The sequence below is a fragment of the Acanthopagrus latus genome, chromosome 22 (assembly GCF_904848185.1).
Source record: "Acanthopagrus latus isolate v.2019 chromosome 22, fAcaLat1.1, whole genome shotgun sequence".
NCBI classification, from domain to species: domain Eukaryota; kingdom Metazoa; phylum Chordata; class Actinopteri; order Spariformes; family Sparidae; genus Acanthopagrus; species Acanthopagrus latus.
In genome coordinates, this window is record NC_051060.1 from 4,103,885 (window position 1) to 4,121,165 (window position 17,281).

The window sequence follows — 17,281 nt, forward strand, 5'->3', positions numbered from 1 at the left end:
TTCATTTGAGTGCATAATGTCCTTCCTTCTTTTCCTCCCTTCTGTCCTTCTTTCCTTCCTTCTAACCTTGCTCATCCCACACTCTCTTGTGAACTCTGTAAGATCATAATCACACCAGTTAGCCCATGTGATGGTTATGAAGACATGTAAAGCAGGGACCAGATGCATTTAAAGGCACAGTATGAACACCTGATCTGGTTTTATAAATCTTTGTTGAGGTGGAAATGGGCGCACACACACACACACACACACACACACACACACACACACACACACACACACACACACACACACACACACACACACACACACACAGCTTCCACTTCCAATCTATCTACTACTTTTTTATAGAAACACCTTTAGATCATCATTTACATAGCAATACTTGTGCCTGCTCCACCATTCATTAGACCCCGTCAGCGAACCATTAGGCACGGCCGGGCTGTTTGCAGCGCCCACACATGTACCTGTAAAGCATAACGACCGTAATAACTCATCATTATAAATGTCAAAAGGATGTTCAGTGTTTTAATCTATAGGTTGCACACTGAAACAGGGCGCCTCACATCTCAGGATCAAATCAAACAGTGTCAGGGCCTCAGTAAAAAATAAAAAGACTGATATCTTCGGCATGTGTATGAACATGTCTCACAGCGACTGAAGCTGTAACTGAAAGCTGTTGATGCTGAAAAACAAATAACGCAGTCAGTAGAAATGGTAGAAAAATATGATTTGGTTTGAGGCTGGATCCCTCACCTCGTATTTCATGTCCGCCCTATGAGGTGCGTATGGGAGCTGCCTAACTCTCAGATTTTGACCTGTGTATAGAGACAGCGCACTTTACGATACAATCACAGCGTATTTTTTGTCTAATGCCAGAGACAGTAGAGGCAATTGTATTTATTTACTCCCGTGATACTCCTGGGCCTCCGTACATTCCCTCTATAATTACTCCTTGTAAACAAAGAGTGGCATGGGTACTTTTCTGCAGGCAGTAACACAGCGTCAGGGCTCTCCTCGCAACAGGAGTAGCAGGCGTTTGACAGAAATAAGCGAGGACGTGCTGTTCATTGTGATTGATCACTGAAGAACATTTCAACCCCGTGGATGTTTATTTTTAATCCGTGCCGTCATGGAGAAAAACAACCGTGAATGAAGGAGGACAAGTTGAATCCAACAAAAATCAGCTGTTTCCAATTGGAATTGCCACAGGTTGTTTTTTTTTAAAATGCCAATCAGTTACTATAATTGGTCATATGACTCATTTTTTCCCCAGTGGGTCCTGGATCAATATGGAGTTAGATTTGTGTCTTTATTACATGCGAGAAAATAAATGATCTGAGAGAAAATAAATGATCTGAGAGAAAATGAAATGTTTGAGAGAAAAAGTTATCACACTGATAGCAAAAAAGCATTTTATGAGAGAAAAAAAAATATTTGAGAAAAAAAGTTTTCATACCAATAGCAAAAAATAATAATATTTGACACTGTCATAGAACCTAAAAAATATACATTTGAAATATTTCAAATTATTTCTGAGAAAAAAAAAAAAAAACCTGCCAAGATGACGATGATGGCCAATTAGTGATTAGCTTTAGCAATTACCATGCTAATAATATAAAACACATTCATGAATATGAGTGCTATTCTTTGTCCATGACAATCTGACAAACACATCAGTAATGGCAAACTAGCTTACATTTAGGATAGCCTATCTAATGTTTAATCTTCAGTGATGTTAGCTGAGCTGAACTCCACATTACTAACCAGTAAAACATCCTTTACTCTCTAACCTGTTAGGGCTAGACAGTCATTCCTATGATGGGAAAGATTTTGATTGCCAACATGCTCAGCTAGCTACCCATCGAGTTGTGTGTGTCATCATCTTACCCAAACATTTTTTTTTGAGAGAAAATATTTTCACACTACTAGCATAGTTAAAAAAAAAGTATTTTGAGAGAGTTTTTTTTTTTCTCAGAAATGATTTTAAATATTTCAAATTTATATTTTTTATGTTCTCTGAGAAAATACTATCGCTCAAAACTTTTTTTAGTCTCAAACATTATTATTTTTTGCTATTGGTATGGAAACTTTTTACTCTCAAATATTTCTTTTTCTCTCATAAAATGCTTTTTTGCTATCAGTGTGATAACATTTTCTCTCAAACATTTTTTTTTTCTCTCAGATCATTTATTCTCTCGCATGTAATAAAGACACAAATCTAACTCCACAGGATCAGTGTTTCCATTTACTCTCAAATTAACGTCATCTCCAGTTGCAGCAGGCAGCTGTTTTCTGCCAAAATGCAAGATGACTGCTCACTACCTGTCCAGAATGAAACGACAGACCGGCAAAGATAAATAGATAAATAGATAAATAAAAATTAAAGGAGAGTGATTATTTTGCTGATGTAGATGGGCAGAAGATGATAGTGTTGCTTGTATCACTGCGTTATCTGATCATTTTAACAGCTAATGCAGTTAATTGATGCTCCAATTACATCTGTTTTTATGCATTTTTTTTTTAAAAATACAACTTGTAAAGGTTTACAGCTAAAAACCAACAATACCAACACAATCAGCAGAATAAATGTATATGTCTACAACCCACGAATACGTTGAAACTTTGCGATTTTTTTTTCATTCAAAATGTATGTTGATGAAGGTTCTCAGCCATCAAGGTCATGGTCATTCTAAGTGCTGTATTGTAGGCAAAAGGACTTTTCAGTTACTTGAAGACTTACCACCTCACGTGTGTCTTTAACAACTCCATAAGGAATCTCCCACACAGAGTTTAAAAGCCTGCAACTCCCCTCCAGTGAGATAAAATTGAAGAAGCCGCTTGGATGAGAGGTGAGACGTCTTCAAGAAGCTGAAACAAGTCCAGTCGCCGACGGTACAGCAGAATTCAAAATGTATGTTTCAGTTCAGGCTTCAGTTCATGTTGTGACGATGCAGTGTTTATGTTTTAAGAGTTGGTTAGTTGCTTGTGTTATTAGCATACATTTTTTTGTATGCATCATTCTACAGACAGTTACAATGTGGCAGTAAGAACTGCTGAATGACCAGTGAGCAGCACGGAAGTCACGAAGTTCATTGTAAAACAAAAATCATGCAAAACGGGCTTACCGTGAGCAGCATGAGAGAAAAACATGCGTTCAGTTCGGTGTTTTTTTTCACTCACCGGACAAGCCTGCAAAGCGTTATTCAACACGATGAGAATTCACATGCACACAAAGAGCGATATTATCGTTGAGCATGTGGTTACTCATGTACTTATGCAGAGGCAGAAAAATAGAGGCTATTATGGAATCTGTGGAGTAGTTTTGAGCTGGAACGTTTGAGCAAGAACACACAGGACAGAAAGAAGTTGAGGGCAACTGGGGCTCCCTGTGCCTGTTTGAGGTCAACTGAGATAAAGGGAATCTTTATTCGACCAGCAGATATAACTCACGCGACTTCGGGAAAGCCACGGAAACCATCAGCCATGCTGATTATAAAGGGCAGAGGTCACCAGAAGGTTTGTCTCAGCTGTTGAATCAGTCGGTGTCACTCTGTGGTTTAAATGTCATCTGAGATAAGACTGGAGCCGTGAACTGGGCTGACATGCGCTGCACGCGGTTCAGCTGTGAAAAATGTGCGTTGGTCGTGTGATCTCTCAGTTAAGTCCCGAGGCGCAGGATTTTACAGCTCGATACTTGACGCTTGATCAATAAACCTTTAACGTTCTCAAGATAGATGCTGTTAGAAAGTCTTTTACTGCCCCTCTAAACAGTGCCCTTACTGCGTGAGATTCTCATGAGCTGAGGAACAGAGTATGGCTGTGAAGCATTTGGTTGATCTCGGAACCACAATTATTAAAATCAAAACCTTTACTAATTAGGGCTGACCCAAATGCTTTGAAGCGCCTATGGTTGCAATGATAATCGCCATCTGAATCAGTGTTCAGAGGAAGGAGGAGTTGCGTGGGCTGTAACTTAGGATCTTAATGCACACAGTTTGGAAATGTTGGATGCAGTATTTCAGTCCTCATTGCACGAGTGCTACTTGACTGTGGCAAACATCATAATCAAGAGTCCAATAGGTACAAGGTAAAGTTATTGTCATTTTTTTATTGAAAAGGGTGTAAAAAAAAAAAAAGAATCAACGTTGAAACTTGCTTCATCTAGTCTGGGAAAATGGAGTGCTGAGGATGAATTGAGGAGTCAGAGGAATGAAGCCTCTCTATAATATGGTGGTACATGTGTTGTCAGATGGCAGCAGGGTGAACAGACTGTGGCTGGGTGGGTGTCATCCTCTGGTATCCTTTGGGCTCTGTGCAGACGTCTCACTCACTCTTTACCAGCCGCCATTGCTCCTCTGCAAAGGTGGACCACAATGTTTAATTGAGCCTTCCTACTTTTCCACAGGACGTAGAGCCCTTTATGAGCTTTTTTAACTGCTAGATCTATAGCAAGATTACTCAGTGACCTCCACAACATGGTGCATCTATTTATCTTGTAGAAAGGCTCTTCTTCACAGTGTTTCTTCTTAGACTTGAGCTAAAAAAAACGCATTAAAGCATAAATGTGTACAGCGACACCACGGGCTTCACCGCGCCCTTTCACTGAGTTGTATCCGTCTGGGTTTTTCTCGGTCATTCAGTTCTGAGCATGCTGTCAGCTCTGAGCATGATGTCAGCTCTGAGCATGTCACACACGTCACTGTAGAGCCGAGACATGTGCTGCAAGCTGTCGTGTGCCCAGGCTGTGAATTTACTTATTTGTGTGACGTCTTCGGGGTCGCCACATTACAGAACAGCTGTCCCTGCACGCTCTCCCAATATAAGTTAATGAGGTATGAGTGTGTGTAACAGCTGAATTAGTCCCCCGTTATGCCAACATGTTAACTGGGCTCAGGATCAACTAAGCCACTGTCAGTTATTTGAATAGAGTCTTGTAAACAGTGAGGTTAAGTTCAAAAGTGTCACAGCGTGGTTCCTAATATTTTTGCTTGCCTCTTGCTTCTGAGGAAATATGGCAAAATCCAACCATATAGTTTAAACTAGAAATATGGAACCTTTCATACACACCCCGTTTCTTACTGTAACTCCATTTGCACGTGCATTTTGTTTGCAAATGATTGCATTTGGTTTTTGCTTCCCTTTTCCCTCAAGACAGCGTCTCAACTTGTTTGGAATTGGCTGTGGCCGACGAGGCAGGGTTGTGAGCTTGGTTTATCGCTTTAGCTTCTTAATGAAGAGATGGCTAACTCGCGCGCTCCTCACTTTGATTTATGTTATAGGTTCCGGATTATTATTCCCCATGTTTTGGTCACACATTTGAATTTATCACAGTAGGCGAAGCTGAGGTGTAACATTAATAATTGCTCCATATTATCCATGACAGTGGATGGCTAGCATACGCCATGACCTTGAAAATAAAGCAGCCAAAGGGAATTCAACCATTTTGTATTATTATTTGTACCTGTGCCTTTTTAACTGTGACACTTCAAAATGTATTGTTTTTAAATGTTTTTCATTTTCTCTTGTATTGAACCTGCACAACGGAGACAAAAGTTCTCACATTCATGATCTTCTCTGTCAGGAATGTGTAGGCAGACTAACGTCAGACAAGCCCTTTTCTTGACACTCGCGGCATCTGGTATTGATTGCTGATGAAAGAGTCATGGTCACAGTTGAGAGCATTATAGAGTTTGTAGATATGGGCTCATGAATTATTTCATGCATGTATCTGTTTACATTTCACACACTGCAGGTATAGGTACATCTGTGCAGCTATGTGTCCTGTTTATCTAATGCTTACGCTCGTGTGTGTGTGTGTGTGTGTGTGTGTGTGTGTGTGTGTGTGAGGTTTTCAATCTGAGGAAGGAGCTTCATTGTTTCGGCCTTTTCCTCCATTCCACAGGACATTCCCCACTCAAGGCAGTGATGGAGAACGAGACGTGGCCGCACCCCTCATACGTACCCCATTATCTCCTCCACGGTGACCCCTTCGCCTCAAAACTCTCCAGAGAGGCGGACATCGTCGCAGCGTTTTACATCTGCATCATAGGTCAGTCTCTGATTGCACAGAGTTCTGTGCATTCATCTTCTTTTGAATTGAAAATGTGTCACTTCAATCAGCTTTGATGCCAGAGTATCAACATCTCACTGAAATAATAAAAAAAAAAAAAAATTGAAAAAGAAAAATGATCATGGCAGGCATGCAATGAATGGCTGAAAAAATGTACAATTTGATCCTCCCATTGAGAAGCAGGTCACTTGGGGTTTTAGTTTCTCTTGTTGGTTGATTGGTCTTCACACGTGTTTGCGTGCAGGACACAAAGGAAGCTGTCTATAAGGTTTGAGTTTTCTTTGGCTAGCTGCGGAGGAAGGATACAGTGGTTACTAGGCAAAACGGAAATTCCAGCACCTTGCAACCTCCCTGTGTGATGGGCTTGAGTAGAAAATAATCTGTCCTGCAGCACATCGTTTTCAGACTGAGGCAGCACATGAATAAAGAGCAAAAGAGGCAACAAAGGAATCAGGTGTGGGAGTTGGCTGGTTAGAAGGTGACGTTGGAAATTAGCCTTCCTAAATTTCCATAGAAATAGACTCTTTTCTGTGCTTTTGTTTTTTTCTTACTAGGGTGGTGTTGTGCAATGATCATGACAGGTTCCCAGGGATTGTAACTCAAAGGTAACAGTTCACTTGATCCACCTCAGCTCCACTGATGTTGACAGGAGTGTGTGTCTTTTGTTGACGTTGAGCAAAAATGAAATGACAAAGATACAAATAGATACACGTGACAGAGAGCATACCAATGCCTCTGAAGCAAAGTTCGACTTAGCGAGTCAACCGTACAAGACAGTGGGTTCAATTTAGTTTGTCTTTTTATTCTGGACAGAGACACAGAGACATGTTCCACAGTTAAACAACCATTTGTGTTGTCTTTGACATCCTTTAAACATAATGATACATAAAACATCAAAAACTAACTAACTGGTTACAGACCAACAGCAATTAAAACAAGAGAGAAAAGAGAAGCTTCTTCATATGTGCACATTGAATTCTACTTCAAGGGGGCCTCAGCCAGTCCCACGAACATGACCTCCCTTTTCTCTTTTCTCTAGTCCACAAAAGCCATATTGTTGTGTTAGTCGACAAGGCCCACTGAAAACTGCCTTTGGACTTTATATTAAAGGTTGGAATTCAGCACATTACATAATCGGTCCTGGAGCATTTTTGTAAGCAGTCAAGAATGCAGACTGATAATTGTACATTATTTGGCTGTAATATATTTCGTTACTTAATGCCGTTTTATGATATTTATGATCCCAAATCACAAGTGCAGATGACTGAGTGCGATTCCAGCCATTGAACGGCAGATGATTGACCTTTCCTGGTAATAAGATCCTGCTGCAGTCAGGCCGGCAGGAGCTGAAAGGGGTCATTGTTGGGATCACGTTTGGTTACAGTGCAAGTTCAGAACTGACCGGCAGGCCTATAGTATTTAACGTCACTGCAGCACATTTTTTTCCCGATGATTCATGACCAAATTCTATTAAAGCTAACAGGCGAGGGGAAGTACGCATTGTGTTTTTAAAGGGAGTTAAAGGGATTTATAGGAAATGGGGTTCATACAGAGCAACAAAACAGGAGGAAAACATTAACTTCGAGGTAAAATAAAGGTGACCTGTTTCAGTATTCATTCTGTGAGCACTGACAGAGGAGATTGCGTGCGTTTCTCAACTGACCTCTATTTAACGCTTCTATTCTATTCAGTGCTGATTGGTTGATTTTCTGTGTATTTGTCTATACAGTATTTACAATATTGCAAATATTTCAAATATTGTGAATATTGTAAATAATGAAATACAAACTCAGAAATAAGTATTTTCTCCATAAGAATATGAACATAGACAAAATAATGAAAATAACATCCTAGAACACTGTTTCAAGATCTCCCTCTTCTGAAGAATGTTTGATGAAAGCCTGAACAAGACAATGAAGACTAAACAGCAATACCTTCTTTTTCACCACTGGTTTGATGGTGCAGTCCAGATATTTTGGATCACAATCTATGGGGCATGCATATTTTTTTAGTTCACGCGAGAAAACAGTTTTGTGTGGTGTGTTCAGGCATGTTACTGTATATTTAATTCATATGTGAGTATTAAAATAGAATACAAATATATATAAATTACCAAAGTAATTGGTAATTTTTTATTTACTGAAGTCCCCACCTTCTTTTCCCATTATATTGTTCATAATTTTGCCAGTATGAACGTGAAAATGGCTTTAAATTTCTGCACAAGTGGTATATAAAAAAGGTCTAACAAAAGTCTTAAATTTAACCTGGAAAACCCAGAGTTATACCCTGTTAGGATTAAGAAACAAAAGGCAAGCTATATTAAGTGCAAAAAACGCCTATATATACACATACAAACCAGTAATAAAACCAGAAACATATAGCAAAGCCAGGAATTAAAACAACAAAACCATACAGCAGAGACTAGAAGACACTGAAAATAACAAGGTGAGAAACACAGGGTGGTAACACAGAACGGACTGACAAAGACAAGCGGGAGCCCAAACACTCTAAACACCCACAACTAACGAGGGGATGAGGTGCAGGAGGAGTGAGGTGGAGCAACACGTGTGAGGGAAACAAATAGAAAAGCAGTAGAAACAGGGACGGGAGCTGATGGGCTGGAGAAGCTGAAGGCAGTGGAAGTAGGGAAAGACTAAAAGGGGGAGATGCAGAGCAGGTGTGGGAGGACCGCAAGAAAACATGAGAGAAAATGGCACAATATGAGGAAACGAAAAGCGATTGCACACTGTGTGTGTGTCATCGTGGTACAATTATCAGCCCTGACTATGGGGGCGTGATCATGATTATTACACAGAAACTACTACCAGTGCTTCAGTGTCACGGCATTAAAGATATATGGTTATTACCAATCTCGACTTTGAAGAATTTTCATGTGATTTTGAAGGGGATTTCAGTCCAATAGAACCCAGATACACCCGTTGTTTATACCAAGCTATCGTCTGATATTACTATTACTGACTAATACCACGCCATGCCATTATTGTGCAGTAATGTAAAGTGCTACCGTCAATGGGACTGGTATTAGACCCTGAGAAAGCCATTTCGGTCGACTATTTTATATTTAAATTTGAATTCCAATCATACTTTTGAGGCTCTGTCAAAGCAAAGTCGATTCACTGCTGCAGAAGTGGCAAAGCAATCAGTTTTTCTTTTCAGCTTGACGTTACGAGGACAGTGGTTTCAGCATTGACAGCATGCACCCTCTTCTGCAGCCCGCACAAACACAATCCCAAAAATGACAATGACTAAAAAAACCTCCCAGTCCTCGGGAAATGTCCCGTCTCTTGGCCCTCGTAACAGGTTACGAAACCTATGAAAACTTGCTTTTTAATGCTTTTAATCCTTGTAAACAGGATCAGAAATGGGCCAGCCTGCAAATTCTCTCCAGTTCAGGCTCTTTTCCTACTCTGAGACACTTGATTATTATGGGCCCAGAAAAAGTCAAAGCAAGCTCTCGTCCTCCTGATGATTAACTTATGTGACGCACAGCTGAACACATCTCCAAATGAAAGTGATTGATGTCTGCAGTGGATGAGCTGAAAACCACGATTCCTGCCCTCCTCCCTAGGCAGCATACTAAAACGTACTATTATATTCCAGAGCATCAAATCAGCGAACACATCAGCTTTAATGAGTGTGTCAATCACTCGCCTGTCCTCTAAACCCTTCATGACCACGGTGGATGCCCGGTCAGCCCGCTACAACACTGCTCTGTCCCTCATTCTGGACTTTCTAGTCCCCCTGAAAAAAACTAATCTGTCTTCATTACCTGTGCCAGTGCCCTCACCCCATGCCAAGCCCTGGCAGCGCGTCGCTCCAACAATCCTCCACAGTCACCGGCTCCCAGTTAAGTTCTGTAATCCACCACAAAAGCCTTCCCCTCACCTACAAATCCCTTTATGCCCCTCAGTACCTCTCCGACCTCCTTTTCATCCATAAACCCCATCCCAGACCCTCTGGTGCTCAGACACTGGCCTGATCTCCATTCACCATACCAGACTGCGTACCTCTGGAGACAGAGCCTTCAGCCTCGGCCCGCTGGAATGCTCCTCCTGCTGACATCCATAACGCTTCATCTCTGGAAACACCACCTGTTCATTACAGCCTACAACCTGTCTTAGCTCTAGACTCTGATCTTTGTTATTAACATTGTTATTATTGCCTAAATTTTTTGTAAACTCTCGAAAACACAATATCAAATAATAACGCAGCAAGGTATGTGGAGTCCCACGGGGAGACTGCTTTTAGGGATAGACCATTCATTTTCTGTTCATTTAAATTCTTTGTTTTTGAGTTCCAATTTTGCATTTTTGTTTGTGTGGGAATGCTCCAACGGCCCAACCTCATCTGAAAGCCTCTATTTGAATTTAATTTTCCTGGTCTAGTGCATCATATGAGTGCATGGAAATGAGGAGAGGCACAGTGCACTCATTGTGTCATTTATAAATTTAATATGCCATTTTGCTTCGAGTGCACCAATAAATAATTGGTATGAATGAGTTTTATTCAGAAGTGAAGAGGATTTTTGTACAGCTCTAACAGGGTGAATGGAGAGCAGCTGACAAGCCAGCAGGTTTATGACCAGAAGTGTAAACGCTGGAACCCTCAGGCCAAGGCTTTTTTTTTTCTTTTTTTTTTTTCTTGTTTGTTTTGAGCAAAGTAACAAAAGGAAAAGGGAGGTTTTCTTCAATGTGTTCCTTAGCTGCTCAGAGGTCAGATTGTGGTAGGGACTGTGATGCTGTTATGGCTGTGAATCTGTGGCAGTCTTAAAGTGATTCTCAGTTGAAAATGGATTAATCTATTGAAAGCATAGATGGAGGCACTATTTTCAGTCCTTTGCTCCAGTATATTTTGTGTGAAACAATTAGTTGGTGCCCTTAATCTTCTGAAATACAATATGAAACAACTGGAAATAAAGGTAAACAATCTGCAAAAAGTTAACAGTAATGATATCAACATTAAGTCAGTCAGTTTATGATGAATTGATTAATTTATCTGAAAACATCTAACAGGCATGCATCTCTGTGGATAACAAAAATTCCCCCGCTGTGCTATTAACGTTACCTGTTAAGACCTAGGTGGCTGTAGCTCTCGTCTACTAATCAGAAGGTCGCTGGTTAGAATCCCGACTCCCCCCCAGCTGCGTGTTGAAGTGTCCTCGAGCAATATACTAAGCCCCAAATTGCTCCTGATGAGCAGTTGATCAGCCTCCGCCATCAGTGTATGAATGTATGTGTGAATGGGTGAATGTGTTGTAAAGTGCTTGGAGCGGTGCAGCAGTGAGAGCAGCCTCTCTGTTGCACTGTTAGCTCCGAGGGTCCATCGGCGAACAGAGTTTCGGAGCAGAGTTATTTTCTTCACCGCAGATCTTGTTTAACGTGTTGATGCTGCGGCATGTGTTTGTTAACTTCCCACCTTTTACTCCGCCAACATCGTGCTACCAATAAACATTTAGAAAATTGACTTTTCCCGCTGGTGAACGGATTCTGAATCGTGGGAGATTGGAATCTGTTCTATGTGAATCGATTTGTTTACCCAGCCTTGTAGTTGTGCAGAAAAACGGCCTGTATGCGTCCGATGCAGCCGTACAGATATAGAAAATGGAGGGTATCTTGCTTTGTAAAGCAAGACTCAGAGACATAATGACCCTTACTTCTTTTTAAGCTTTTTTTTTTTTTTTTGGCTGAAAGGAGGAACTGGCAGGGTGGAGATGGCAGAGCAGTGTATACGCGTATATCTGCATCCAAACGTTCAGACTTCATCACTTGGTGGGAAGTCTGCGATTGCCTTGGGCTGTCCAAACCTACAGTTCATCCAGTACACAAGGGCCCTCAGGTGGAGTTCCTGCAGACATTCAGACAATCTGCTCAGGGTGCAGACTTCACTGGAATTCACTGATTTGATTACCCACAAGTCACTGTTATATGGATGTTGTAGAAATTATTATAAATGTCTAAGATAATAATTACATTTGTAAAACATCCCTCGTGACAAGTGACATAATATTCAACCACATCATTATACAGAAGTATATAGAGGTTAAGTCTGTAGAGGTCACCAAAGAGGATGTCCATCAGCAGCCCTGAAGTCTCACGCTTTCACAGACCTGACTTGATGACAGTGAACATGTCATAGTACATATGACAGAGCCGGTGGCCAGTGCTGTCCTCTATGCTGCTGTGTGCCGGAGCAGCAGAGGGTAGCTGACACCAATAGACTGAACAGACTTATCCACAAGGCAATTGATGTTGTGGGGTTGGAGCATGTCATCTTGGACAATGGCCCTCATCCCTTCCATGACGTGGTGGTCAGCAACTGGATTCAGGTTCAGTACAATACTGATCCCACCAAGATGCACCACAGAGCGCTATGGGAGCAGCTGTGGCACAAGCAATTTCCCATCGGGGATCAAGAAAGTATTTCTGATTCTGATTCTGATTCTGACTGAAGTCCCGGCGGACGGCTCAGTCTGCATGGATCATGATGTCGTGGTGCAGCTGGTGGCTCCTCCCTGACTCAGCACACCTGCAGACAACCATGAATGAAAGAAGGGAAGAAAAGAAAAACAAAACTGATGCCAGTGCTGCACCCCCAAAATCATAATTGATAATCATAATCATAATCATAACGTACCCAAAAATCATAATTGAGTAAAACATTTGAGGAGCAAATAATGAGAACCAATGTCTGTATTTTTCAGATCATGAGCAGGTTACCTCTAAAACTAGATTTGAATAACAGTCAAGTGCATTCAGCTGTACAGTCATTGAGGCCCTAAAGCCATTTAAGAAACATATCAAAACAGCTTTTTCACAAAAAGGACAACTTACAAGCTGCAATAACTGTGTTTATAAGCCACTTGGGGCAGTGGAAACAGGTCGTGGACACAACATTGACATTCCTTACAGTATGTAAGCTGTTATCATGAAGTTAACAAATTGCAGTGACATTATTATTTATATGAAGTTAAGTGTCTGTGCACCTGGAAGGTATGAGTCCAACGTTCACCATTTTTAGCTCTGGTTTTGGTCTCCACCAGCCTCTGAGGACATATTCTGCTCTTCTGCAACTAAAATCTCCATTGGGTTGGTGCTGAGCGGATAGCATACAACAGGTTTAAGAGCTTTTTTGAGAGCGGTGGAAGTGAACCAGAACAGTTGTAGCCTGACAGCTAAACCCCTATTCATTATCACATTGTTTTCATGTCATTAGATCCACTGTTATCACAAACTGTCAATTGTAGCTAATTTAAAGCCTCAGATAGTGCCTTCAATTTCCTGCCTTCTCTCTGTGGATTGTCACATCCTGCCGAGTGTCAAATTCAACACGTTGAGTTGACTCTCAAAACATTTCCTTTTTTTTTTTTTTTTAAAATCAGGGATAGTGGTTTAACTTTTAACCCTATACTTTGCTCTTTCCTTGAATGTTTGAACATAGATTACTATAGTAAAGCAGCAGTTAATAATTTCCCTCATTTTCACTGACTTCAGTCAGAAGAACTTTACAATGTTGCAGTGTTGTTTGTCAAAACCCCCCTCTAGCTAGTTTTTCTTTCCAGCTTAATGGTCAACATTATCTCTCAAACAGTGGAGAGTGGTTAATAGTAATATTACATAGCCATCACAACCACACAGCTGTTCTGGTATCATAGCATTAGCATGGACAAGCAGTAACATAAATATTTGAGTGGATCGTAAAGCTGTCACTCAAACAGGAGGTCTTGCTGTGTTACAGGGGTGTGTCTGTCTGACGGTGTTCAGAGTCCGACAGCTAAACAGATCCTTCACTCATCAGATAAAAGAGAAACGCTTCAAAACACAAAGCAATGTTACAGAACCAACCAACAGTGTGGTCGCTGATAGAATCTTTGGCAACTTATATGAGGAAATTGCATCCGTATGTGGAAAGACCTCCGTCATCCTGTCTGTCAGGACAGGCGTCCCCGGCAGTTGAATGGTGGTGATTATGTGACTTGATTCAGAGAAAAAAAAGAAAAAAAACATTCATTCACCATGCCCTTTTCTCCTTCCATCATTGCATTGTTGTAATGACTGTCTCTGGCAACTTGAATTGAAAAAAAAAAAAAAAAAAAATCACTGTCAGCCAAGACCTCGGTGAACTTTCCCACAGAAAACAGCATCCCTCCCCATGAGTGAGAGTCAGACAGGATCCTCTATTCACTGATGGCGATTATGTCATTATGTAATTTAGAGCACGAAACATAACTTTGTCACTTTCAGCATTGCATGGTGGGCCAGAATTTCAAACACAAAACATTATAATTGCATACATACAAATATAAACAGTAGGCGGGCACATTGATGGATGGATTGATGGATGTCACCCTCATGCCATGGACGCTTCTGTTGGTTCAGACTGCTTAATTTGATGTGAACAAAGGCGGTGTAAAGGCAAGCCTTTGTTGTGGCAACAACACAACGTCTCTGTATGAAAAGGGCTTCAAATTCCGCTTTAGACATACTTTAGTCATTATTCTATTTCAGAACCAGCTTGAACCTTTTAAGTCGTTTTTCAAAATAATAATGGCAGGCCATGTAGCTTATCAGTATGGGAAAGAAAACATGTAAAATATCATTAAAATATCATAAAAATACAATACAGTTTGTTGTATATTATAAAGTTATCAGTTACCTGTTGGCAAACAGTTGGCTGTGACGCATACAGCAGAATTAATCGGGGTCATCAGCATTCATTCAGAAAAGAGATTCTAACCTGAAAATTTCATACAGAATTTGCCTCACACTGCCTTAGCTCTGTGCTCTTGGCCGTGGAGCTGGACAGCAATGTGTATTTATTGCTGCTTTATTGATGTGTTATTGGACGGGGACAGTGCACATCTTCTAGGCTATAAGCTGATTTACATCTGTATTCTCTGGGCAGGAGAAAGCCACAACCTCCCTGTTATGTACAGTTACAAAACAACATATAATCAAATCAAAGACATAAGCCATTTGAATGTGACTACAGTAAATACCCGAGTTTATGAGTTTATGAAAGTGTTTGTTAATGACATGACAATCTCATGGAGAAAGTCCCTAGACACACCGTGTAAATGAGCACCAGTTAGTTTTAGAAAAGAATTTCAAACTTAGAATTTTGATGGTTATTTAGTTCATTCGGGCTGGAAAAAAAAAATAAAAAAAATAAAAAATCAGCCAATCAAGATCTTTCTCTTCTCATTAACATTTCCTCAACAAAACTACAGAGTGCTCCTTCAATTTTGCGAGTCCTTGACTGTGCAGCCCCATAAACTACAGCGATGACAGTTCTCTGTGGGTGTGTGAATTTTCACATCGCTGACCATTTTATTTGTTATTCGCTCTTACAAAACAGAAAGAACATGCTCCCTCTCGCACTGTTGTGATATACCATTATATGTTGTGTACACCACAGCATCATGCTTGTCGACACATTTACAGTCTGCGAGAGAGGAGCCCTGTCAGGGTCAGCACACATTATACATCATCTACCGAAAGTCACTTTGGATGGATGTAAGCAGAAAACGGCTTTGTCTCTCCACGCTGCTGCATCCTTGTTTTGCTGCTGGCCACAGGAAACCATGCTGTTTTCATGCTGATGCTTAATCAACACACAATAAGCCATGAAAAACAATGTAGTTGTTATGGAGAGTGTCAGGCCATTAGATGGTGGCCCCTGTGCTCCTGTGCTGACACTGTGGAGGCAGAATGTGGATAGTGTAGAGGAGTTCAGAATCACACTGTCGTACCTGTCTCCCCCACCACCCTCCTTTTTCTCCCTCATTACGGCTAAATTAAGTCTCTAGTGTGGAACTATGTTTTTATATCTATTTTTATACATTGCACACTGTATATAATGTTGCCAGACATTTAGGGACGACGGCATTAATGTGTTGCTGCCAGTGGGTGTCGACTTGCCTGATGTGGATGCTGTAGCCTGAAGCCATTGCTTGTTATGCTGCATTCTTAGCAGTTACAGAACAACAGCAACAGGCAAAGTATGGAAATTAGCTATAAATGTATGTCAATGTTGCATCCAGCATTTTGATAGGAATAAGATGCAGTGAGGCGCCTTAGCTGGAAGCAAAAAGTTAAAAAGCAAAAATGGAGTCAAAATTAAGGAGCTGCACACCTGCACAGCTGTTTTCGGCAAGAAACCAATGCTCAGGTTGATCGATGTCACCGGACTTTATTTATTATTAAGAATGATTAAGGTGGAATTTTGTTAATCTTCACACAAAAACAGCTTTTGGACAGTCAGAGTGTCTTGTAATGCGCATGACTGCACCTTAAGTCACGAGCCACATGTATGGAGCTCTGTGCCAGGTCAAGTGGCAAAAACACCAGGCTTTGTGGCAATTTAAAGACAGATGCTGTGTCCTTTTGAAAGCATTCACTCCCTTTTAACTATCACGTGCAGTTTACTTATGTAAGTGTCTGCTTTACCGTACTGCGCACATTGGAATGAAAAAAAACATTATGTCATGTCACAGTTATTGTATCGATGCGCAAATAGCCGTCAAGTGTATCAGTGTCCTTTACAGTAAGTACGCACATCAACATTTTAATTCTGGTTTAGCTGGAAAGTTTTAATTAGTTCATTAAGTTAAAAGAAAATGCAAGAGTGATATAAACTTGGTGGTGGACTTTGTAGATGAGCCATGACAAACACGAAACATGTGAGTTAAGAAAAAAACAACCCAAAAACATCAGATGTGTGTTGGGCAGTGACGACACTGTGGCCATCGGTACTTTTATTCTATCTCAGCTGCAAATTCCACCAATCAGACATGTCAGCATATAGAAGACATCAACAAAACGTTAACAAAGTAATGCTGAATTTAGCGACATAAAAAAGATACTGTATCCAAGTCATGTTGCGTTTCGTCTATGACATCAATAACGCACAACAAAGAAACAATGGTGGGAAGATATCCATGGTGACATATTGCGAGCGTTCGGGCCTTTGAATCGATATGTTTTGTTGCTGAGACCTTGGGAGCAGATGAACGCGTGAATTTACAATTCATTTGACGCTGCCGTTCAATAAGGACGCTCTCTCTGTTAGTGGTGGGGTGCGTTAGGGAAACAACTTTTTATCCCTTTTTAATGTGTAAAACTTAGCTGGTTAAGGTAGACAACTCAAGCTGTGCTGCTATACACATGACACACCCCTCTCTCCACAGCC

At 40.8% G+C, this 17,281-nt stretch overlaps 1 protein-coding gene across 1 annotated transcript in view; it reads left to right on the plus strand.

The window, feature by feature from the left end:
- The window catches only part of opn5 (opsin 5), a 55,910-nt gene that overhangs the window by 14,668 nt on the left and 23,961 nt on the right, over positions 1 to 17,281 (plus strand). The window contains exon 2 of the mRNA XM_037085472.1: positions 5,906 to 6,052. Coding sequence (XP_036941367.1) covers positions 5,929 to 6,052 — 124 coding nt within the window. The 5' untranslated portion in view covers positions 5,906 to 5,928. The remainder of the gene's footprint in view (positions 1 to 5,905; positions 6,053 to 17,281) is intronic.